General features: G+C 33.7%; 3 protein-coding genes across 3 annotated transcripts in view; 2 read left to right on the forward strand and 1 right to left on the reverse strand.

Moving 5' to 3' along the window:
- The first annotated feature begins 1349 nt into the window (after positions 1-1349).
- Positions 1350-7844, forward strand: LOC133171566 (RRP15-like protein). Its single transcript, XM_061306336.1, has 5 exons — positions 1350-1458; positions 1580-1917; positions 2707-2792; positions 3334-3499; positions 6940-7844. Exons 1-5 carry the CDS (start codon positions 1383-1385, stop codon positions 7051-7053), a joined length of 780 nt encoding a protein of 259 aa, XP_061162320.1. The 5' UTR covers positions 1350-1382; the 3' UTR covers positions 7054-7844.
- The window catches only part of LOC133203983 (usherin-like), a 72620-nt gene continuing 54286 nt past the window's right edge, over positions 7828-26161 (reverse strand). The window contains exons 65-81 of the mRNA XM_061339776.1: positions 21252-21338; positions 20943-21005; positions 18730-18892; positions 17962-18066; positions 15878-16012; positions 15336-15714; positions 14726-14930; positions 14372-14515; positions 13877-14041; positions 13467-13617; positions 12971-13079; positions 12617-12646; positions 11905-12018; positions 9418-9556; positions 8974-9090; positions 8316-8386; positions 7828-8154 (exon numbers count right to left, since the gene is read on the reverse strand). Coding sequence (XP_061195760.1) covers positions 8045-8154; positions 8316-8386; positions 8974-9090; positions 9418-9556; positions 11905-12018; positions 12617-12646; positions 12971-13079; positions 13467-13617; positions 13877-14041; positions 14372-14515; positions 14726-14930; positions 15336-15714; positions 15878-16012; positions 17962-18066; positions 18730-18892; positions 20943-21005; positions 21252-21338 — 2287 coding nt within the window. The 3' untranslated portion in view covers positions 7828-8044. The remainder of the gene's footprint in view (positions 8155-8315; positions 8387-8973; positions 9091-9417; positions 9557-11904; positions 12019-12616; positions 12647-12970; positions 13080-13466; positions 13618-13876; positions 14042-14371; positions 14516-14725; positions 14931-15335; positions 15715-15877; positions 16013-17961; positions 18067-18729; positions 18893-20942; positions 21006-21251; positions 21339-26161) is intronic.
- Positions 22039-25128, forward strand: LOC133199900 (uncharacterized). Its single transcript, XM_061335709.1, has 2 exons — positions 22039-22113; positions 22531-25128. Exon 2 carries the CDS (start codon positions 22550-22552, stop codon positions 24275-24277), a length of 1728 nt encoding a protein of 575 aa, XP_061191693.1. The 5' UTR covers positions 22039-22113; positions 22531-22549; the 3' UTR covers positions 24278-25128.

Below are 26161 nucleotides of genomic sequence, written 5' to 3' on the forward strand. Positions count from 1 at the left end.
ATAGAAAAATCCACTGACTGACTCTCTAAGGTTTTTTCAAAAGCTAAACTTGTTATTCATTACCGAGAGATACGTTTACTTTTCTTTCTTTGCAGAGGGCTTAAAAGAAATAAAAAATAATTACATCCACTCTACAACGTATTTCATTTATTACTGCACAAGATCTTTAGTCTCGTTCAACCAGACGCTCGGCTGTCTCCGTAAATTCCGACGTCATGTGACGTCACAGTCTTGACTGTGTCTCGTGCGGTTTGACGTTTGAAGAGGTGGATCCATCAACGTTAGAAGTGTAAACTGTGTATAGGTTTTTGATGGTACAACTGCGCTCGCCCCAACGGTCACACCGTAAAACATATTAGCAAAATAATTGGTAGTCTGCGTCCTATGATACACATGTGCGGATCTAGAGCCCCCCCCCTCCCCCCTGGAATCTTTAGACGTCAATGACTACCCCCCTCCCCCGAAATAGGTTTTTCACGTTTGGGAAAGGAGTTTACGGGGGGTTTTTTTATTGTCGCTTGTCAAGAAATTTCTGGGTTTGAATTTTTTTTTGACTGGGGTGGACACCCCCCCCCCTGGAAAAAATTCCTGGATCCGCGCCTGATACATGTACATGTACACGTGAATTATTATATCGGAATCAAAATCACGGTCTCAGTATTGCAATAAAGTAGACTAGATGTGAATCTATCCCATGCTTTTTTTAAATATTTATATTTACTACTCTGACATTAAAATCAATCTTTTCTTTTATGGACATGGATTATATCGTATCATATTAATTTTAAAGAATTTTTAAATGAATTTAAAAGTTCCTGTATATTTGAAAAACTCCAAACAAGTTTGATCAACGTACTTAAATAAGAAAACGTTTAGATGAAACTATATATTATTAAGACCATCCAGAAAAATGGAAAATTATGGAAAGAGAATATAAACACCATAAAAACGAAAGAAAATTATTGAAAATAGATAGCTATATTTTTTTTTATATTTCCAATCAACGTCTGAAGTACGTTACATGTACTCAAGAGATGATATAAAGGACGAATAAAAAAATAATTCTTATTATACCATATATGTATACTGTGTCACGACGATTCACGAAGAAAATTCACCGTAAGCAAATTTTACTTAACCGAATGTTATAATTAGTTCTACATGTGTGTATTAGGTGCATCTCTTTTACTTTGTATTAAATTTTTGGTGAAAAGTGTATATAATGTACTATAGAGTTATCTCTCTTGTGTCGTGCGGATAAGAACTGTAATTAGCACGACCGTCGTGCGAATAACGAAAATAATCGGCACGACCGTCGTGCCGATAGACACTTCCGCAAATTTATTTCCCAACACTACCTACTTTCATTTTCAGTTTAAAAGATGACAGAGGTACACGTGTTGCACCAATCCGATGATTTTGATGACAGTGGTTCGGCAACCAGTGCATCTGTAGAAGGTAATATTAAGGAAAATTGTTTCTATGTTATATACTCTTGATGTGTAAACTCGCAAATACCGTGCAATGAAATCTTCTCTTTTTTATTTTATTTTTCACATGTTTTATTAAATATTTGTAGAACTCAGTGACACTGAAGAAAACTCAGATGAAGATATGACATTAAAAGTTGAAAATGATGAAGAGGATGATGGTGATAATGAAAGTGGAGACGAAGATGATGATGATAATGAAAGAGGTGATAATATTCTGTTCATGGCAGATGATAGACATAGTGACTCAGAAATCCAAGAAGATACAAAAGCAGGTCTTGCTGACGCCATGAATAAAATTCTCAAGAAACAGATTCCAGCACACAAACAAATTATTCTTGCAAAAGGAACTACTGACAAGGAGTTGACCCGAAAGCGGCAAAATGAAGATGAAGAAACTAGAGAATCTCATGTTTCTCAGCAAAAGGTCAGACATCAATCACATTTTGATTTTTGAAAAGACAGAGTAATTACTTTTTATAAAGTATAAAACCAGATAAGAAGCCATTAAAATATACAGTCAAATTCTATTATCTCAAATTTGATAGGGCAGAGGGGAAAAAAAGTATCTGAGAACTATAGATATTGAGGTTATTGTAGTTAAATACATAAAGAAAAAGTTGTTAGGACTTCCAACTCACTTGAATATATGCATGGTATTAGGCCATCATTAAAAAATTGTTCGTTTGGAATTGCCACCTGGGAGGTTTCAGACCCAGGAGGGAGGGAGGGAGGGAAATTATTTTTTTTTTACAAAATTAAAGTTAAATTAAGAATTAATGATAAAAGTCTCAATAAGGAATGAACACATTATTTTCTGCCTTTTTGTAAAGGGCATCTCCCATCAACCAGGAACCCAGTTTTGCTTTGAACCTACACTTATTAAGTGATTTGGTGGCACATGTGGTAACAAGCCAAGAATTGATTGAATAAAAAAAAAATCTTATTTTTGGCCAATAAAATTTTTCCAGGAGGGGTCATTTCAATGAGGCGGGAGGCAATTCCAAACAAACAATAATTTTATTTTCGCCTTATTTGCGATATCTATGAGATATTGAAGTTTGACCATATATCACTGAGATGTTTAATTCATAAATGATCTTTTTGTGATTTTTTTTTATGCTCAAGTTGTATTAAAAAAAGGCAGATATAAAACTTGTAGACGCATGTGACTGGGAGGCTGTGTCAAATGGTACATTTTAATTTTATTTTGTAGAAAAAGCTCTGGGAAAGTATAGGTCGCACCAAACCCAATCCACTGGACAGGGAGAAGGAACGAAAACTTCAGCGTATAGCACAAAGGTTTAATAAAATTGTGTACTATTGTATTTTCCACATATAAATGAAAACAGATGAGGGAGGGAGGCTTTTTTTCCCCTCCTTTTATCGGCGATGAATTAATTATGCTGGATGCAATTTTTATTCCAGAATTTTCTACATAATTAACAATGAAAATTCTTCTTTCATAATTATACTGGAGTTATTCTGTAGATATATTTGATAATCTCACAAGATTACCAAACATATGTGCAAAACTATGAAAAAATGAGGGCAGAATTTTTTTCCTGAATTGGTCTCTGCGTCACCAACTTTTTATTTCATTGAAAATATGAAAAATATCATAATGTGGCTACCTCAAAACAGACCTGCTTATGCATGAGAACAGCAATTTCAATTTTATTTAGCCTTAGGAGCGAAATTCATTCATTATATCCACAGATTCACTAAAACTCTTTATATTAAGAAAGCATTACTATATAACTCTCATTGCAGTGTTTTAAAATGAGTTTCAGTAGTTCAATTCTTGTCTGACTATCAGTCATCATTCTAATTTTCACCTCAGGGGCGTCGTTCAGCTCTTTAATGCAGTGCGGAAACAACAAAAGGTTCTAGATGAAAAGATGAAGGAAGTGGGATCATCCGAGATCAAAAGAGAAAAGGTGGAAAAGTCGATGACGAAAGGCAAATTCTTGGATATTCTAAAAAATGCAGAGAATAAACCTGAACAGGTATTAGTTGTACTACATGTACTGTGGAATCAATTTAATTCATGAGGATCAATGTTTGTGGGCAAGCAAAATTTTATTTGTTTGTGGGGACGTCATTTTGTGGTTTACTTGTTTTATATGGTGGTTCAATGAATCAATATGTTAACAAAATAAATGTTCATCGGGATGTAAATTCTTGGGTAAGGGTGATCCATGAAATTCATGATCATTGGTCCCCTATGAACAATGATGATTCCACAGTATACTTATACTTTCTTAATATATCTTATGTCTTCAAAAATATGTTTTACATTGTAAATGCTCCTCCAATTCATCTAATTAAGCTCCTTTTTCGGTTGTATGGGGAAAAGTATTTATTTTTCAGAAAAAAAACTTTATTTTTCATTGTTTTCTATCCATCTGGATTACTGTTTACAGGGAAATTTTCACCCCTTTTCGGCAAATTTAAAACGGGGTGAATTCAATGAAAGCAGCATTATCTCTTAATTAGAACTGTGTCTGGGCAAATTCAGATTGTTTGCAGGTGTGAAAGGGCGAAAATTACCTTGTATACAGAATTCAGATTTCATTGAATAAATATTTCATGTCAAGGCCATCATTAAAATAATGTTTGTTTGCCCTCTCTCAACTCAGGATAGAAAACAAGAGGCCCAGGGGCCACATCGCTCACCTGAGCACTATGGCTAGGAAAAAGCAGAAATCACTTCAATCTTGAAGGGTTGAAAAGTTTAAATATAAAAGTGATTGGGGGGGGGGGGGGGATGTCAGGAATTGAACAAATTTGAATCTACATTATCTGAGGATGCTTCCATTTAAATATGACCAATCATGGCTTTGCTGTTCTTGAGTAGAAGATTTTTAAAGATTTAACCTATGTATTCCTATGTAAAACTTTGATCACCCATTGTGGCCCCACCCGACCCCCAGGGGTCATGTTTGAACAAACTTGAATGTACACTATCTAAGAATGCTTCCATATGAATATGACCAATCATGGCTTTGCTATTCTTAACAAATAGTTTTTTTTAAAGATTTTTACTATGTGTTCCAATGTAAAACTTTGATCGCCCATTGTGGCCCCACCCGACCCCCGGGGGTCATGATTCGAACAAATTTGTATGTACACTATCTGAGGATGCTACCATATAAATATGACCAATCATGGCTTTGCTATTCTTAACAAATTGTTATTTTTTTAGAATTTTTACTATGTGTTCCTATGTAAAACTTTGATGGCCCATTGTGGCCCCACCCGACCCCCGGGGGTCATGAGTTGAATAAATTTGAATCTACACTATCAGAGGATGCTTCCATGTAAATATGACCAATCATGGCTTTGCTGTTCTTGAGAAGAAGATTTTTAAAGATTTTTCCTATATATTCCTATGCAAAACTTTGATCGCCCATTGTGGCCCCACCCGACCCCCGGGGGTCATGATTTGAACAAATTTGAATCTACACTACCTGAGGATGCTTCCATGTAAATATGACCAATCATGGCTTTGCTATTCTTGAGAAGAAGATTTTTAAAGATTTTTCCTATATATTCCTATGTAAAACTTTGATCGCCCATTGTGGCCCCACCCTACCCCCGGGGGTCATGATTTGAACAAACTTGAATCTACACTACCTGAGGATGCTTCCAAGTAAATATGACCAATCATGGCTTTGCTGTTTTTGAGAAGAAGATTTTTGAAGATTTTTCCTATATATTCCTATGTAAAACTTTGATGGCCCATTGTGGCCCCACCCGACCCCCGGGGGTCATGATTTGAACAAACTTGAATGTACACTATCTGAGGATGCTACCATATAAATATGACCAAGTATGGCTTTGCTGTTCTTGAGAAGAAGATTTTTAAAGATTTTTCCTGTATATTTCCTATGTAAAACTTTGATCGCCCATTGCGGCCCCACCCTACCCCCGGGGGTCATGATTTGAACAAATTTGAATCTACACTACCTGAGGATGCTTCCACATAAGTTTCATGTTTTCAAGCACAGTGGTTCTTGAGAAGAAGATTTTTTAATGATGCCATTAATTTTTCACGAATTCTTAATTATCTCCCCTTGGAAGAGGGCGTGGCCCTTCATTTGAACAAACTTGAATTCCCTTTACCCAAGGATACTTTGTGGCAAGTTTGGTTGAAATTGGCCCAGTGGTTCTTGAGAAGAAGTCGAAAATGTGAAAAGTTTACAGACGGACAGACGGACAGACAGACGGACAGACGGACTACAGACAAAATGTGATCAGAAAAGCTCACTTGAGCCTTCGGCTCAGGTGAGCTAAAAATGGGTGGTAGGTAGGTGGAAATTTTTTTCCCCCCAGAAATTTTCAACATCAAGGTTTAATTTTCAAAATCTATTAAAATTGAAGTTATTAATACATTAAAATAGTTTCTGATGGGATTGGAAAGTTCCGGAATTAATTTAAAAAAAAAAAAAAAAAAGGCTTAACATTTCCTGGACGTTTAGAAAAGTTTTGAGTCATTTTTAGCCAGTCGGTTGGGAGAGGCCAAACAAACAATTTTTTAAAGATGGCCCAAAGTTCATCTTCTTATTAGGTCACCTTAGTCACTCGGGTGACCTTTGCTATCTGTTTTCTAAGACTATTGTTGTCTGTCATGAATCAGTCATAAACATACGGTAGTGATTAAGTTTACAGTATGTTACATATTCCCAAAAAATGAATTCTGATAATTGTAGACTTAGCATATTAATTGGAAGAATTAATAAACATTCCAAATGTCAATATACAGATTTTTTCCGAGAGAATTAAGACACAAATGTACTAGTCTAGAGCATTTCAAATTCAGTACAAAGATTTTCAAATATACATGACGAAAAATTCATAGAAATACTATAAAAGTGGTAACTTTGACAAATTACAATTAATTGTTATGTTTCCACTTGTCAACTTTCTCATTCTTTATGAAGAGCAATGTTACACACTAGTGCAATAAAACTTGATTATAAAGAACTCGTAAGGAAATCACAGTTATAAGGAGCTTTTTAAAGAATACTGAAGAGAATTTTTTTTCATTATTTTTCATGTACAGATTTAAAGAATCCGGTTATAAGGAAGCAAAATTTGAAGTCTCAGTGACTTCCTTATAATCAAGTTTTACTGTAGTCAAATTTCCACTCGCCATATCTCTAAAATATCAGAATCGTCAAACTTTCAACCCCCTCAATATAACCATGTTTACAGTTCTTCAACCCCTCAATGTAACCATGTTTACAGTACTTCAACTCCTCATATAATCATGTTTACAGTACTTCAACCCCTCAATATAACCATGTTTATAGTACTTCAGTCTCTCAATATAACTATGTTTACAGTACTTCAACTCCTCAATATAACCATGTTTACAGTAATTCAACTCCTCAATATAATCATGTTTACAGTACTTTAGATTGACATTTAAATAATTTTACAGGTTGAAATTAAGAAAGAAGAGAAATGGAGTGCTCTAAGAGATGATTTCATGATGGGGGCAAAAATGAAGGACTGGGATAAAGAAAGTGATGATGATAGTGCTGAGGACACATGAGATGACACACAAACCAATAGGGATACTACCTAAACCATCATGTTATAATTGGAGGACTTACAGCACTGGATTTATCACTTATTGTGAAATCATTATATTTTTGTACGGGTTATGTTTTCGTTGATTTTGAGGGTGCTTCTTCAAACAAATTTACAACCTCAATGGATGGATATTCATCAATAGACAACCTTTCATTAAGGAGACATTCCTCCAAGCCTGTTTTTTTTTTATTACCGTACTCCATGAAAATGAAATATTTGAAAAATAATCCAAGATGAAATGCCCTCACTTATCACTGATTATAGATGTAAGAGATCTGATTTTGATTTGAAAACAAATTCAATGTTACATCTGTCATACTATGCTATTTCTTACTCATAACATTTATGTAATCCTGGAATTCAATTTCTATACCAAATTTTTATCTGAAATGTACTGGTATTATGGATTTACAAGAATGTTTATCTCCCACTCCTGTCTTTGTGGCATACGCAAAATTTTGTCACTTTATAGAAATTTTAGGACTTTTCTAACCTATGATTGTCATATCTAACTGACACAGATCTGTAACTTCAGATATGTAGAGACAGCTTTCAATAGTGAACTTGAAAGTGTGGAAATTATATCATCTTCATTCTAATTGACAGACTCTCAAAAATAGAGTCGTTCAAAATTTGTGGTCAAACACTGCACTTTGTACATTCTGATATCAGTAAAGTTAAAAACATTGGATGTGTTATTTTAATGCATGAATTTGTTTCTAAATATAAAAGACATAACAAAAATTTGAATTACTGTCTTTTCTTTATGGCATTTATATTTTACAAGTTGTTACAAAGTAACTAAAATAATATCTTTGTGAAAAGTACATGGACAATTAAAGGTCTCTCACTGAGCATGAATTTGATTACTGCTGCTAGATTTTTTGGTCCTATATAAAATAACAAGTTAATGTTACTATGATATTCTAACAACAAGGTAACAGTTTGCATTATCCATAAAAATCGTAAAAATCTTCGTCTTCTTTGTCTTTGTCACCCTCTTTTTTCTGGAGGATGTCTATTTCTGTATCCGTGTCAAGGTCAGACTGGAATTGTATTCCTGGAAAAGAATTTCATGCAATATACATGTATTTATTATGTGCTTCGATGGTAACACTTTACTGTATATTATTCATTCTGACTAGAATTATATGTATGCTAAGGAGTTATCCCCCTTTACAGAATGCAGTTTTTCAATGGATTTTGAATTTTCAACCTTACCTGGTCGTCTTGGGCCAGACTGGGAGAGCCCTGTAGACCTGGGTGTTGTCATGCCTGTCTTTGTAGGTTTACTGCTGACAGAAATAAGGCAAACTTTAGGTCAATGCTTACATCAAATGAAAGTCGTTTACACCATCAGAATAGGTTGATTCAAGTTTATCAACATTCTTGTGCAGTCAGACAGTATTCAGTACATGTATTTACTGTATACAGAGAAATTTTAGCCCTCGTTTTACTTTCACCCTGGTCACAAGAGGGCGAATTTAAAATGGGGGCAATTCAAAGAAAACAGCGTTGTCTTTTAATTACAATTGTGTATGGCAAATTTAAAGGGGCAAAATTGTTTTCAAGAGTGAAAAGACAAAAATAATATGGGGGAAAAATAATCTTGTATACAGTAAATGCATTTACAGCATGGGGAGGTGCTACATTAAATGGCATCACTTTGAATAACATGAAAATCCTATGTTTGCCGAATGTTTTTTTTTTACACCACTACGGAACACGTTTTACATAGTGGTAAATTTAAAGATTGCATAAGTTGTATCTGATTAAATAATACACTGTATGTTAAATCTGTTGGAGAGAATATTAGACTAGTTACTGTTATGAATCAGAATAAAATCTTTGACTCCAAAATAAAATTTATCACACATACCTTGCTGTCACAGCAGTTGGGACATAGAGGGGAGAGGCCACAGTAGAACTTTCATCTGACAAAACATCTGGTTCCATCATTTTTGAAGTACCAGTGGGTATAGTTGCTGCAACATTTCTGAAAAAAAGGACAAACTTCTTAGTGCTAAATATCACATCTTTGGAATGTATTTCTAGAAGAAAGAATGTCAGGTTTCTGGAAGTTAGTTATATCTGAAGTGAGTTGACAAAGCTCTTTGCGGGGGGGAAGCACCTCAAAGATTTTCCAGGACTGGAGGTTATTAAGTTATATATATCGGGGATCTTACTGTTCTCTGGAGGATAGGAGACTACCCCGGTACTAAGTTATATACATGTACATTAGAGGACTAGATCCTAGTGTTCTCTGCAGGATAGGAGACAACATGTACTAAGTTATATACATGTACATTAGAGGGGGTCTTACTGTTCTCTGGGAGACAAGGCAGATGCAAACTGTTTTTCGACATCATCATCTGTGTCACCTTCTTCGTCGTCATCTGTCATCACCTGCCGCTGTTGCTGGGGCAGTGATCCTGACAGCATGTTCTTATAGGCATCTGTAGCTGTAGGGACAAAGCATCAGATGACAAAAGGGTGTGGAGGACAAATTTTCGAACAGAATGAAAAAATTATTTCTGTACAATTTCTTGTTTTCTATATTTATACATATCCAATTATATGTAATAATACATATTTTTTTTTATCAATGTATAGCTAATTCATTAACATATTTCATTGCTTTCATTTCAGCTTCCTCATCATGGGGGTAGGGTCATTAACCCTTTGTACATTTCCCCTCCCTAAATGACTGTATGGCAAACCTACCTGGATTTTATTCACGGATTTTGTATTGAATTTTTTTTTTCAGTGAAGAAAATATTTTTTAAAAAAACATTTTTAAATAAATGCTATATCTTATTTTATTTAGTCATCAGTTCTTTTGTATATCTCAAGAAAAACAACAAGTTTGAATTAATTAATAACAGCTCAAATCAGAAAAGTTAATGAGAAAAAAAATGTAACAACAAAATTCAAAGTGTCAAATGATCATGAATGTGAAATTTGGTAAATGAAAACAGTTTAATTATCTAATTATGAATATATGTTTTATCTTCACTAATTAAAATTTCATTTCCAATTTTGCAAACAAGTAGTCAATAGTTATACCATTCTTAATTCTTAACTTTTTACATACATTTGTATATACAGATATACATGAACTTCAAAGCTTGCAAATGAAAATTCAAGAATGCATGAGTTGTGATAAACTGAGCCACTGCAAATCTTTTTTTTTTTCACTAGATACATATACATTGATCAGTAAATTTAACTAAGCCACATCATCTTTCCACACATACAGAACGCATTTCATCAGATAATGAATGATAATATATGCTCTCTCAGAGATCCTAAAATATTGTCAGACAATGATACAGCTCTCTGGTGTGCAAAGCATCATCAGATAATGAGTTAAAAGATGATGATGATGCTTTATCTCTTAGGTACGAAGTGCCAAGTATCATCAGATGATATGATAATACTCTCTCTGAGGTGCTGGGTATCATCAGATGATATGATGATCCTCTCTCTGAGGTGCTGGGTATCATCAGATGATATGATAATACTCTCTCTGAGGTGCTGGGTATCATCAGATGATACGATAATACTCTCTCTTGGGTGCTGGGTATCATCAGATGATGCTCTCCCTGAGTTCTAAGCATCATCGGATAATAATATTGCAGTCTCAGGTGCCAAGTTTTTTTTAGATAATAATGCTCTTTTTGCAGTACTCAACATCATCAGATAACAATAATGCTCTGTATGAGGCACCAAGTACCACCAGATAAGAATTATGCTCTCTCTCTCTCTCTCTTTTGAGGTGCCAAGATCATTAGATAATGCTCTTTGAGGTGCTTAGCACCATTAAAGAATGATAATGCTCTCTCTGAGGTGCCAAGCACCACCAGATAAGGATTATGCTTTCTCTCTCTTTTAGGTGCCAAGCATCATCAGATAATGCTCTTTGCGGCACTAAGCACCATAAAATACTGTTGATGTTCACTCAGAGGTACCCAGTATCATCATATTATGACTTGGATGACAATGAATTTCTCTATGAGGTGTACAAGAAATTGCCAACATCAACATTGTGACCTACTCACCTCGTTTGCCTTTAAATGGTACTGAATAATTATAGACAAGACACACATATACCAATGTTTACCCAATAAAATTACAGTGTAACACATCATCAGCTTAGGTTAGCAATTTTACTTTGGTGATTATTTTAAAAGGAAGTATTAAACCTACTTTTTTCACAAAATTGTTACTTTTCTGTTAAATTGAGATTGTTGCAATTGTTTTCCTTTTAATATTGCACTTCATAATGTTAGGATGTATGTATTACTGAAATCACTTGAATGTAAAGAAGGTTTTATCCAACAACTACCCACATCCAAGAAAATATTTTAAGGCTTTGTATTTTTAAGGCTTTACATACAGTCACACCTTAATATCTCAAATTTTGTGAGACGGCAAAGTTTTTTCATACAATGAAATATCGTTGACATTTTTAGTGGCATAATCTGCCAAGGGTTTGTGGGAACAGAAACAAATGGAAAAGTATTGAAAAGATTGATATATTAATTTGAAATACATGTATCTGAGAGTCTGAGATATAGAATTTAAAATTCTTTTTTAAATTTCATTAAAGGATTGGGATCAGTAATTCAATAGAATATAATTCTGCTTTTAGTATATCCATGTTCAAGATATCAAAGTTTTACTGTATATGTACCCACACAATTTTAAGAACCCAACACCATACATTTCACCATAAAATTGTTTAATAAAGGTTGACTTAAGATATAAGGTGGTATCTGAAATGACTATGAATAGAAAATAACCATACCATTGAGGGGGATCTTTGAGCTTGTGACACTCTGTGTGATAACACTTGTATCATCATCACTGTTGTAAGTCTGGGATCTGTCAATCAAACTTCCAGGGAATTTCAGGGGCGGAACTGTCACAAATACAAATACATTACAATATGGAATAAGTTTTATACAACAAAGCAAAAAATGTTGTTTTTTTCTAACTTTAAATTTGATTGACCATTGAAACCAAGAATCCATTACTAACACATCTAAATCCACACCACTTTTTGCAACACAAAATGAGCCTAAGATAGTGTTTTTTTTAATATGTCCCATTACATGAAAGCAAACCTTTTAAATACAAAATATACATGTACTAGCCAAACTGGTTAACTGTCAGACAAACAGATGATACACGTATGTAGAACAAAATGATTTCCTGAATTGCAGACTTTTAAAAGTGCTTTGTTATCAGGATTTCCCAGTGAATATTAAAGGCAACTTGTAAAAAAAACATGATACATGTAATTAGCCACAGTTGTGAAATTTGCCTTTCTTTCTTTTTATTTTATTTATTTATTTTTTAGATTTTGTTTTGTGCTTGTGTAAGTGTTTGTGGGCTTTTCTTTCTTTTTTTTTCTGCTTGGCCTTTAAAAACATTAAAAAAAATGGACATAAACTTTTTCCAACATGCCCTGGCTATGATGAGATGTATGTGATATTAATATTAGACACACAATGTACCTGTTACTTTACCATCTGGCCCTATCTCAGCTGAAATTCAGGCACATAATTAAGGTTGACACATTAAAAATTAAGAAGTTTTCTTTATTTTCCCTTTCTTATTACAGAAAGGTCTGCGGTTTTGAATTTTGCAATAATATGAATCACAATAACCTAAGCTAAATAAGAAAGAAAAATATATATTTACGTCAAATAATTTTCTCAATATAAACAAAAGTTATTAACTGTATCATTTAAAAATGCATACGAAGAACATATTTAATCATTCATTATGTAACAACCCACTTAAGAGTTTTCCAAAACTTCCATGAAACAGTTTTAGCAAAGAAAGCTTTAAGACTATTGAGGTCTCACCTCCTGAGATATTTCTACTAGTTAGACTGTCCATTCCATCCCTGGGGGACCCCATATCTGGCTTCCCATCCACCTGACTCCTCAACAACTTCATCAGAAGCTCAAATGCCTTAAAACAGAGTTTAAAAAATGATCAAAAAAGTGATACAAATAATTTACAATGGATTATACATGTATATAGCTTCTTTTTAACCAATTCCCTGACTTTCATCAATTTTATCCCTACTGAGATGTTTTTCAAAATCTAGAACAGAATGTACTCATATATTTCAAAAAATTTGTGTGTGTTCAATTTTTTCCTTTCACAACTCCTGGTCAGTGCACATTTCTTTATCTTTTAAAAGTAAAAACTTGTAGTACATAAATTTCTCTCTGAATTTGCATGCCTAAGAGTAATGCATTGCTTGGAAAGGACAGATTTGTTTATCTAATTTTTCACTGAGAAAAACACACACACACACACAAAAATATATTTTTGCTGGCATCAGAAATTTACCTTATCTTGGTATGGAGATTTATCAGAGACCATACATGGCACAAACACAGCTGCAACTTCATTAGGGGTCATGACCTTACAAATGACTAGCTGGACTAAGTGTTCAAACAGGCTATCCCACAGAGGCTGGGCATCATCTCTTAACATCACCCTAAAATTTTGTTTACTCTCAAATCATTTTCATCAAAGAAAATGTCTCTAATAAATACAAATGAAAAAAGTCAAGTTACATTTTCACATCATATTTGGTAGAAAAATTAAAGATATTCACTTAAAATCATAATAAGAATTATGTGTAAAAATGGAAAGGTGATATTCTTGGGAAAAAATTGTGATATATCGAATACCCATGCCTATTTGTATGCATTTTCAGCATTATGTAAGCTCCAGACTTTAGATTAAAATCCTACCTGATCTGAGTTTGGCTTATAGTGTCAATATTCCCCATCAAAATGGAGTCTGGCAACAGACATGGAGTTCTCAAACTTCTAATGACCAAAGTCATCTGCTCCAGTATCACCATGGAGACCAGCTCACTGTCCAATCCTGAGAGATCTGATCCAGTGTTTGCCCTCCTAAATAACAGTAAAGATTTCTAATGTAGGCTAAAGAAGACTTCTACACACTTGAACAAATAAAAACGAGAAAAAAAAAATTCCAGTAATGGTAATCCTCCATATAAATCTGTAAACCATCAACAATGATAAACAATGTTACTTACATGTACATGTAAGTTTACTAAAAAAAAGGTGTTTTCTTTTAAAATTATTTACTGTATGATCTGTTTTTTTTTTTTTTTTTTTTTTTTTACAATATGATCAGTGTTTTCATTGGTTATTTACAAATATAATCTGTGTTTTCATTGGTTAGTAATAATATGATTTGTGATTTCATTGGCTACTTACTGTATTATGTTCTGCCTGTCTGCTGGAGATGCTGGATGAGATCTATAGTATCCTTCTAAAGACAAGGCATGCTGAAAATCTGACTGAATAAACTTCAACAGCTTTATCAGACCATGGACTGTCAACTCAGGTGTTGGAGCAAGTCTAAAAAAAATTTGAAGTTTTTATTTATATCCTCTACCTAATATTCAACTGATTTCTTTTTTGACATGATGCCCTTTTGGTTTTGTATTCAGTTTTATAAAACATATAATGTAAATAAATCACAAGTATATTATACATTTCTGATTCTACAGCATAAAATATCAAATTAAAATGACCTCAGAATTTTCCCTCAGACAAATGTATTTTTACCTGTCCCGTTTGGGCTGTACAGATGCTTTGATTGGTGGTGCCACCTCTTCATCAGGTGAGCTTTGCTCTGATATGTTGTCTGGAGCCACCTGTTGAGGAGCTGGTGGGTGGTGCTCATCAGCCACAGGGAGATCCACCTCTGACCCAAATTCACTATCTTCCTCATCCTGACCTGGGTCCATACCTCCTGATGAATGAGAAATACCTAAAAACCATTTAACAGTTAAAATGACAATTTATAAAACTAATCTAATATTAACAACATCATTTGTGAATCACCTTTGAGAAAACTGTGACTTCTTAACAATTGAGAATGAGTCATCTTGCACTATTAATATCCAAAAATTAATGGTTCAAGACAAAAAAAAACCAACATACAGATTTGTATGTCATTTGTTAACCTTGTAAATATATTAGAACATGAATGCACATGAATAAAATTGGTTGACAGTATTTCTAAAATTATAAATATGATAAAGATATGTATGTGGAAATGGAATTCATTAAGTACAAAAAAATGAAAACTTATATGATAAATTCAGTTGGTGACTGATGTTTTACAATTTGTCTCCTGTTCTTTTCTTCTTGTATAATTAAATATCACATATACCTCCTGGTGACTCAGTATTCCTTGGTTCTAATGGTCTCCCCTCAATGCCTTTGACTGTCACACTCTGTATGGGTTGTGACATCATTTCCTCCATCTCTTCTGCACTGACATCAGCAGGGGGCACCTGCTGTGTAGAGATCTGAGAGGATCGTAACATTTGTGGGGAGGATTCTGCCTGTCTCATATTTTGAGGGGAGGGAGGGACTTGAGATCCCGAGGGGGCAGTTCGAGGAAGTTGTGAGGATGAGGATATTCTAGAGGCCTGCACTTCTCTGTGCCTGTCCATTGTCTCTTGCTCCCTTTCACCTTGATTAACCTGTCTTGCTTGTGATTGGTCTTTCTTGTTCACTTCTTTTAGATTTGCATAATCAGATGCCTCCTGAATAGACAAGTAAATATATATTTGATAAGGGCAACATTTTCTATGTCTCCAGCATACATCTTTTCATATAAGTTTGGATTTTATGAAATCTTGTACAAAATTATTAATCATCATTTTTTTTTTCCCCAACAATCATTAATAGCACACAAAGATTCTTTACCTTCATGCCTGAGGTAGGTTTGGTAGGGGTCATGGTTGGTCCTCTCCCATGTTCCTCTGGGCCCTCCATGTAATACGAGCGATGTGACATTGGGTCACCCTCCATTCCAGTATCAAAGTACTCATCTCTTGGAATCTGGAGATATGTTATACACTAGAAATATGTCCATAGGACATGAATGCCCCGCCAAGGGTATATTAGTAATGCAACATTTTAACACAAATTGAGAAAAGTGAGGTCAAGGTCAAAGGAAAGGTCAAGGTCAAAAAATATTGCTGCAGTTGAATAGCTTACATCAGTATGTATCAGCATATGACGTTTGATTCAGAAACTAATTTAAGAAAAGTGAGGTCAAGATCAAAGGAAAGGTCAAGATCAAAAAATGTTGATGTAGTTGAAAAGGTTACATCAGTATGTATTAGCATATGAAGTTTGATGAAAATATTATGAATGGTTTCTTTAAAACTGAGCTAAACACTAATTTAAGAAAAGTGAGGTCAAGGTCAAAGGAAAGGTCAAGGTCAAAAAATATTGATGCAGTTGAATAGCTCTCATCAGTATGTATCAGCATATGAAGTTTGACACTAATTTAAGAAAAGTGAGGTCAAGGTCAAAGGAAAGGTCAAGGTCAAAAAATGTTGATGCAGTTGAAAAGGTTACATCAGTATGTATTAGCATATGAAGTTTGATGAAAATATTATGAATGGTTTCTTTAAAACTGAGCTAAACACTAATTTAAGAAAAGTGAGGTCAAGGTCAAAGGAAAGGTCAAGGTCAAAAAATATTGATGCAGTTGAATAGCTCTCATCAGTATGTATCAGCATATGAAGTTTGACACTAATTTAAGAAAAGTGAGGTCAAGGTCAAAGGAAAGGTCAAGGTCAAAAAATGTTGATGCAGTTGAATAGCTCTCATCAGTATGTATCAGCATATGAAGTTTGATAACACTATCTTGAATGGTATCTTTAAAACTGAGCTAAAAACTTATTTAAGAAAAGTGAGGTCAAGGTCAAAGGAAAGGTCAAGGTAAAAAATATTGATGCAGTTGAATAGCTCTCATCAGTATGTATCAGCATATGAAGTTTGTTAAAAATATCTTGAATGGTTTCATTAAAACAGAGCTAAACATTAATTTAAGAAAAGTGAGGTCAAGGTCAAAATAAAGGTCAAGGTCAAAAAAATGTTGATGCAATTGAATAGCTTACATCAGTATGTATCAACATATGAAGTTTGATTACACTATCTTGAATGGTATCTTTAAAACTGAGCTAAACACTAATTTAAGAAAAGTGAGGTCAAGGTCAAAGGAAAGGTCAAGGTCAAAAAATGTTGATGCAGTTGCATAGCCCTCATCAATATCTATCAGCATATGAAGTTTGATAAAAATATCTTGGATAGTTTCTTTGAAACTGAGCTTTGAACAGAGCTAAACGCAAAGTGTGACGGAAGGACAGACGGAAGGACAGAAGGACGGAAGGACGGAAGACGGACATGACAAACACTATATGCCCCGGCCATATTCATGGCGGGGCATAAAAAAGAGGATGAATTCAGTGTGCTTCAAATTTTTTTTTACAAGTTTATGCTTTCTTTATAGCTCTTTCAAAAGAGCAATTATGGTTACCCAATACATTTCCCCAGTGATTAAAATCTAACTAAGACATACTTATTTCATGGGTTTAATTTACACTATGTACTCGATGACAAATTTTCCACAGAAATTTGTAACAGCGTGCTTAAACTGCATTTAAGGCATACAAAGGCAATCCAAGAAATCTGCATAATTTTCTGTATGCTGATTAAACAGAAGAAATTGTGATTTAGCAGAATAGTGACCACGTGGAAAAAAGTGTCTTTACAGTATTGAGGTTTTATAATTCAAAATATCTCATTTCCAAATGAAAAAAAAAAGATTAAATGGCAGGCAGGAATGCCTTTGTACATTTGTACTTGCTCTCCCAGAGTTTTATCCTATCACTAAAATGCCAACATTTTTTTTTCTTTAATGCCCCCTTTAAATGAATAAACACAGAAGTACATTCAAGTATTTTGGATTGTATTCACTAAAATAAAGATAAAGAAACCTGTTGAGGGGACACATGCTCCTGTACCAAGCCTTCTCTTCCCTTCCCACTGACTCGTTCTTTCCAGAGAGGGTATGTCCTCTCTATGTATTCCTCATATTGTTTCTAAAACAAAGTTAAAATGAAAAATTAATACCTGTGTTTCATAAAGCAATGAAAATTGTTAAGTGTTACTTTGCCACTGACATGAAATGGGCAAGGCATTAAACCTTTGCTTCATCCATCCTTATGTTTTTGCTCTATTGTAACAACATTCTGTATGTCTGCCTATCAACAAGTTTCAGGCCAGATTTCTTTCAAATCTCAAAACAAGTTAAACTTTTCAAAAAAAAATAAAATTTAAAGAAATAAACTTTTTAAAAAACTGTCATTCATTTGGTGTCAGAGAGGATTATTTGCAATAAAGTGAAGGTCAAATTCAAGAATGAGTTTCTGGTCAAAAACTTTAAATTTGTTTTTTGAACTTAAAAAAAAGGCAAATTTTAAGAAATAAGAAATCATGTTCACAACAGTTTCAGACTACATTTCTTATATTTGTTTCAGTTTCAGTTTCAAAAAGATACTGTCACAGAAAAGGCATGTTTTACTGACTTTTTTTCATAATTATTTCCGCCATTTCATTATTTATTTAATGGAACATCCAAAATTAAATAGCTGTTAATTACATAACTTGGTGAAAAAACTTAGTAAGGCCAGTGTTCAAAAACATGCATATTCTTATTCGCCATTGACCATGATTTGAATGTAACAGTGTATGTTTCTATTCACCTTTAACAATCGTAGCCTTTCTGTTTTAGCAGACACAGTCGTGAGATGGGAGTCAATGCGAGAGAATTCCCGTATGATATTTTGGTTTCTTTGTTGACTTCTCCGTTGATCCTCGCATACTCTTTTCCAGTAAGCTTGAAGCTTGCTTGCTCTAAGCTTTGCTCTGCAAAAAATTATATTTTCCCAGATAATAAAGGTAGATTACTTGCATTTGCGTAAAACCCCTCAGAAAGAAGACAGTGTTTATTTGCATTTGCAAATAATATGTTATATATGCATTGTATAGTAAACTAAGTAGATACGCATGATATAAGCAAAGAAAAATACCACTGTTTTCCTTCAAAAAGAGGAAGGGTTGAACAACAAACAAATTTGTAAAGTTAGATTGATGAAACATTAATATGATTCAACAAGAAATGTTTTCTATGTCAAAAATATGTATTGATCATTATCTTATTTTCTTCTGAATTAATATGCAAATGCTCATCAACTATCACACAAAATCCAGTCCTGAAAAAGATATATCTGTGCATTTATATAAGCAAGTGGTAGTTCATGAATAAGACAGATCACCATTATCTGTTGAGTAAAAAAAATCCTTCATACCTTCCCAAAAGCTCAAAGAGACAGTGTTAATTAGAAATGGATACCTAATAAATGTATGCAGTCTTAAATAATGTGCAATAATTCAATAGAATGTTTGCAAAAAGAAATTGTGACTATGAATGAAATGTTTGTGTGGAGATATGTTGTTTATGAAAGTCTCGATCATGAAAATAATGCTCCAGTGAATGATAATTCTTGATATTTTGTGCAAGAGGCACACACACAAAATTACTTTGCCGATATCTGGTTTGGTTTGGTACAAGTTGTTCCCTGCATTTTACTAACTCGTCGACTGTGATAGCAAGTAGAAAGTAATCAATCTACCTGTTTAATCAAATGATAATTTGTCAAAAAACTTCTATTTTTTATCTATTCAGATATATAAATTTTGGAGGAAAAATCATATAATTGTTGATAAAATGTATTTATAACTGTTTTTTTTTAATTTATATGAGATTTCCACACATTACAATATATTCAATTTGAGACAAGTTTGTAGTCTAGAAAATAAATTGAATAAGTTATATAAGAATATCATATAAGATAGATTCTCCTCTGTATTAATCAGGTCCAGTATAATCTCTTGATTTATCAATTATCTTGTTGACCATATTAAATTGACCTCCTTTATAATTTCGTTCAAGAAATAACTGTGTGGTCACAAATCAATTGCTTTATATAGCCCCAGAACTTTTAAAACTTTGAGTACAAAGTCTCTCAAGGAGACACAATTTGATGAACAATTTTTACATGCACTATTTTCAGAACAATTTAAGGTTGAACATATCACTGCACCTAGGTGCAACTTTTTGTACATGCTGAAAAAATAACACATTTAAGAAAAAAGTGAGATAAAATAGATAAATCAAGCTATTCTGAATAGCTTAATAAAGCCAGGGACCTATATACTAACGGGATAGGCAACTCCTTTAGCGTCATGTTTATTTACCCAAAACGGCACACACAACACTGCAAGTTTTTCAAACTACGTTTTTTCCCAGTAAAAAGCTTGTTTTCTGATTAATGTAATCTGTTCTTTTTGTGTATCAGAATGGATATTTAATAAATTTTAAAGCACATATTATAAAATAAATTAGATATTAAGTAAACAACTACCAAAATCGGCGATTTCGCAGAAATACGGCCGATCAGGGGTCCGTACTGATTTTTAAATAAATGTAATTACTACTAAGATAAGGAATAAAAACAGTGCTAACAACAAATCTTGAATAATTTTTTGATAGATAAATTAAGATTTTATTCTGAAATATTTGATAGCTAAAGAAATATATTTAATTAAAAGTGACTAACGAAATCCCGCAACTTACGAGCTATCGCGAGACTTGCGAGAGTTGCCTATCCCGTTAGTATATAGGTCCCTGATAAAGCTATATGGCTAATTCAAGCTATATCAAGAGAGTGTACTGGACCTGTATTACATGAAGAAAAAATTAATTTTACTAAATGACTAAACTGTTAAACACCACATTTGTCATATTAAATGTTTACTTTGACAATTGACATTATCAGCTGTCAGATTACAGAACACTGACAATATAAGCCATCAGACTGGCAGTGAAATAAAACACGGTATCTCTTGAACTTACAGTCTATCGTCTTTCCTGCATAATAATTGAAGCTGTCGTTCTAGTTGTTCTCGCTTCCTTTCTCTGTAAACGTAAAAAATGTTTAAATTCTGACAGTTTTAGGAAATATGCAAACAAATTAAGTAATCTTCAATCCCAAAAATATTTTCATCCAGTGGGGTATATCAGAATATCATGTGTGAACAAGCTCTTCAGTGGCGGTTGAATTAAATCACGGGCATTTATATCGAGCTCTTCAAAATTACAAGCCAGTAGGAAATTTTATGATCTGTATTTTGGAAATCCTACTAAGTATATGCAGATACATACTGTTCATGGATGACATCTTGCAATTCTTTTTGTCGAGCGTAGTAATCAACATTCGAGGTAGCCATTTCCAAATAAAAGGACACTGTTCTTACCTTAGTAACAGAAGAGTTATATACGTATCTAGCAACTCGTTCTTTTACATTTCGCTGCATAGGTTAAAAAAATTCCACGATTTTAGATCTCATCAAGTTATAACGCCTTTTAATTTTTTTCTCTCCAAAGATTGATCCTAATAGGCTTTCGTAATTTATTGCCTTCTTTCTCTCTAAAAAAAAAGGACAAACAAAAAAAATAAATAAATAATTTATAATAACTATAACTTTACTATATAAGCTCAATCCATTCCCTCTAAGCATAAGAACTTTTATCTTAGGATAATTTCTTCCTTATATCTAGGCATGTTTGAAAAGAAATGATAATCAGAAGCGAACTTATTTATAACAAAGGACTAATTTATAATAAAAAAAAAGGAACTAATTTGTGGTTTCAAACTAATAAATTTTAATAATATCAACTTTAAAATTTTTTAATTAGAAATTTGTAACTAGAAATTTAATAATTTGCTATTTTTAAATTAAGAAAATGTGATGGTGAGACTTTTACAGAAATCCAGATGGAAGCATAAGATTAATTAATTGTAGTACAAGAATATGGTGGGTTCTGAGTTTTGTAATTTGCATCAGACATTTAACAGAACAACTGAAAGTGTTGTTAAGTCAAGCATTAATCTAAACATAACAAACAACCACCTTAGACAGAAATGAAGATTTATTTACACATGGCTGACTATAACAACAGTGAAGATATTAAATCATCATATGTAGTGAAAACATCATAACAAAGATGGATATAGTTTGATTTGGTGAGTGCATGTAAACCTGGCATAGATTTTTGCACAACAGAATTTTATTGATTTATCACTGTGAGGATTGGGGGGGGGGGGGGTGTTTCCAGACTGAATTATGAGCAGGTTCCCTTTCACCTTTGGGGACTAATTCAAACAGATTTGACTGAATCCACAAACACCGTGATGAATGACAAATCTTTGCCTAAATTGTTTTCTTAGATTAAAAATCATTAAGTTTTAATATACATGAATATTGTAAAATAAAAAAGTTGGAACTCTGTAATTGAAACTTCAATAAAAAATAACTGAAATAAATTATCAAGTCCATTCTAGATTTTAGCTTTTGAAAATTGGACCAGAGCTGAATTTATTAGCTACAATGTTGATCTTTGAAGTACACACAGGTTTGACTGTACTCTGATGTATTTTTAGATAAGTGTCTTCTGCCAGTATGAGCCAAAGTACCAGTAAAGGCACAGGTCAACACTATGTAGAATGTGCCATTTGCTACAATTATTCAGGCTTCTACTGCAACACCTGTCACCAGCGGATGTGTGAGCAATGCAGAGACAACCATCTCAAGGAAAGGGTACATAGAAAACATGAAGTTGTACTTTACCAGGATAGAATAAAAGAATTACCTTCTGAAAAATGCAGTGTTCACCCCACAAGGGTCTTGGAGCTCTTTTGTAGTGATTGCCAAGTTCCTATCTGTTCGAAATGCTTTACAACAGATCACAATGGTCACCAAGTACGTGACCTTGAGCTCGTCTACAATGAAAGTCTACAACAAAGTCAGAAAGAGTTAATCAAGATTCGAGATAATGTCTTCCCTCAATCTGTAGAAAATCTAAAGTGTCAGAGAGAAAGGGTGGAAGACATCAGAAAGAAAATAGCACAAACAAGACTATCCATGAAGAAAAGTGCAGATGAAATTAAGGTGACTTTGGATACCATATTGGCTGATAATAATGCTAAACTTGATACAATGGAGAAATTTATATTGGATGAAATGGAAGAACAAGAAAAGAAATCAGAAGACTACATTTCCTATTTACAGAAACTTATCAAGGATTATGACAGAGAAATGCTATCAAGTAAACCATCAGATGTTATCAAATTTTGTAAAGAAATGGCCAATGTTCCAATTTTAAAGATTCCAGAAGCACACCAACCTGTTTCAATAGAGTTTACAAAAGGTACAATCAGAAAGGCAGAGATAGAAAAGCAATTTGGAAAAATTAGTCAGAGTAAACAAAAAATCCAAAAAAGAGAAGAAAAAGAAAGTGTACAAATCACACTACCACCAGTCTCGACAACGGTAAGTCAGACAACGGGAAAAATTGCCATCAATGTTAAAAAAGAAAAGGAGATAAATATTCGTTCTCAATTGAGTTCTCTCTGTTATTTATCTCCTTCACCATTTCAAAAGTTCTGGGCAAGCGATGACAAAGGAAACCTAATCCAGGCTGACATGCAGGGAAATATCCTCCAGAAAATATCCACCAATTCAAATAACAATGGTTACCATACAATGACTTCAGAAGGGGAATTACTATACACAGATACTGTTCATAGAGCCATCTACAGAGTCAGCAGTGCCAAGAAAACCACAACTTTTCTTACCACAGCTGACTGGGGACCCTACTCCATCCACTCCTCTCGTCTTAATGGAGATATTCTGGTAGGGATGATGAAAGGCAATACATGTAAATTCACCAGGTACAGCAAGGAAGGAGAAAAGCTCCAGGACCTCCAGTCCTATCAGAGGAAAAACAAAAAGCAAAATTCACCTCAACTACATGGGATTGATGATGTTTCCTACATAAAGTTCATCACGGAGAACATCAATGGTGATATTTGTATAGTAAACAACAGGAAGGTAGAGGGAATGACCCAGTCTGGAGAGCGTCGATTTTCTTACACCGGTCGATCTCAATATGCCTTTTCACCAACTGGAATCTGTACAGATATTCTGGGACACATCCTGGTGTGCAGTTTCTCCAACGTTCATCTGTTGAATGCTGATGGGCAGTTTGTTGCCCTCCTATTTGATCCAGATCAGTGTCCAAGGAATCTATATGCTCTCTGTACTGACGATCAACAAGATCTCTGGATTGGATCTCAGAATAATCTCTACAACTCTACTGTCTATGTGTACAGATATCTTCAGCTATAGGTCAAGGACAAACATACATATGACATTTATCATATCCCCAATGTATTCATCACGGAGAACATCAATGGTGATATTTGTATAGTAAACAACAGGAAGGTAGAGGGAATGACCCAGTCTGGAGAGCGTCGATTTTCTTACACCGGTCGATCTCAATATGCCTTTTCACCAACTGGAATCTGTACAGATATTCTGGGACACATCCTGGTGTGCAGTTTCTCCAACGTTCATCTGTTGAATGCTGATGGGCAGTTTGTTGCCCTCCTATTTGATCCAGATCAGTGTCCAAGGAATCTATATGCTCTCTGTACTGACGATCAACAAGATCTCTGGATTGGATCTCAGAATAATCTCTACAACTCTACTGTCTATGTGTACAGATATCTTCAGCTATAGGTCAAGGACAAACATACATATGACATTTATCATATCCCCAATGTATTCTATATGATTTTAACAAGTATTGTTATATATTTAGTATCATATGTATTTATAGGAATGACCTTTTGAAAATTGAAAGAATACCATTGCTTTTCATACAAAAAAAAATTGCAAGGAGCAACACATAAAAAATTTATGATGAAGAAATGATTTCACTTTTTTCAGAGTAACCTTACCACCTTCAAAACATATGAAAAAAATCCGATAGATGAAAACATTCCTATGCACATATTATATAATGTATATAATATTAATGCAACATATCATCTATTTTTTTACTACTCATTGCAAGACCAAAATATAAGGTAGTTCTATGACTATTTGTATTGTTGGAATGATAGAAATTAAAGCCCACAAAGCTTCATAAACAATTACTTTTTGTTTCTAAATATTTATTCTAAAAATCTTCACCTTCAAATAAATGAGGATTACTGGTATCCAGTAAATGGGTCCATTTTTTTATGACAGAACAACAATTTCAACATTTTTAATAACAGATCCTGTCCATCAATCAAAATTGTTGTCACCAATGATTATGGAACTCCCCTTTTCATTCACAGGCACTTGATGTTAAATATTTTTCTTATTAAAAAAATATAACCCCATTCCTAATTAAGTATGGGATTATATATATATTTTTTAGTCCCCTACCGGTGAAACCGGAGGGGACTATAGGTTTCCTCTGAGTCTGTCCGTCCGTCTGTCTGTCTGTCTGTCCGTCTGTCTGTCTGTCCCTCTGTCTGTCTGTCAGTCTGTCCCACTTGGTTTTCCGCACTTTTTTCCTAAACGCTTGCAGATATTGAGCTGATTTTTGGTATGTGAGTGTATCTTGATGAGTTACAGATCAAGTTTGCATTTCGTTCCGCTTCATTGATTTTTGACGGAATTACGGCCTTTTCAATTTTTACGGGTTTTCCGCAATTTTCTTCTAAACGCTTGTAGATATTGAGCTGATTTTTGGTATGTGGCTTCACCTTGATTAGTTATAGATCAAGTTTGCATTTCATCCCGCTTCATTAATTTTTGACGGAATTATGGCATTTTCAATTCTTAACGGGAACGGAACCAGATTACACTTGCCGGTAGGGGACTAGTATTGCTAATGCAATACTCTCAGAATGCTTGTTTTAATAAGAAAAATATATATCATCAAGTGTCTGTGCTTTTATTATACAAATTCACATACAATTTATGTTTTAAAAGAAATTTTTTCTAGTTTTTGACAATACACACATGGAAGCATTCAATTTATGATTTCCTGACAATTAAAAAAATGATATTTGTTGGGCTGCATTCTTAAAGCAGTAATTACATGATTTTCAATTTCGAGATGAGTCAAAATGAAATATGAAGATAACAATTTGTTATTAACAAACAGTAATCAATCTCTTAAGTCCATTAAAACAATACAAATTGGGAGCAGAACAAACATGGACCTCTAAAACA

This window comes from Saccostrea echinata, unplaced genomic scaffold (genome assembly GCF_033153115.1).
Source record: "Saccostrea echinata isolate AGI-Se365-2 ecotype Australia unplaced genomic scaffold, CSIRO_AGI_Sech_v1 ptg000002l, whole genome shotgun sequence".
NCBI classification, from domain to species: domain Eukaryota; kingdom Metazoa; phylum Mollusca; class Bivalvia; order Ostreida; family Ostreidae; genus Saccostrea; species Saccostrea echinata.

Bases quoted from the DNA above. Each gene is read 5' to 3' on its own strand.
- LOC133199900 (XM_061335709.1), top strand. From the start codon at position 22,550: ATGAGCCAAAGTACCAGTAAAGGCACAGGTCAACACTATGTAGAATGT.
- LOC133171566 (XM_061306336.1), top strand. From the start codon at position 1,383: ATGACAGAGGTACACGTGTTGCACCAATCCGATGATTTTGATGACAGT. The intron at 1,459-1,579 runs GTAATATTAAGG...AAATATTTGTAG, and splicing joins AACCAGTGCATCTGTAGAAG to AACTCAGTGACACTGAAGAA. The intron at 1,918-2,706 runs GTCAGACATCAA...TTTATTTTGTAG, and splicing joins CTCATGTTTCTCAGCAAAAG to AAAAAGCTCTGGGAAAGTAT.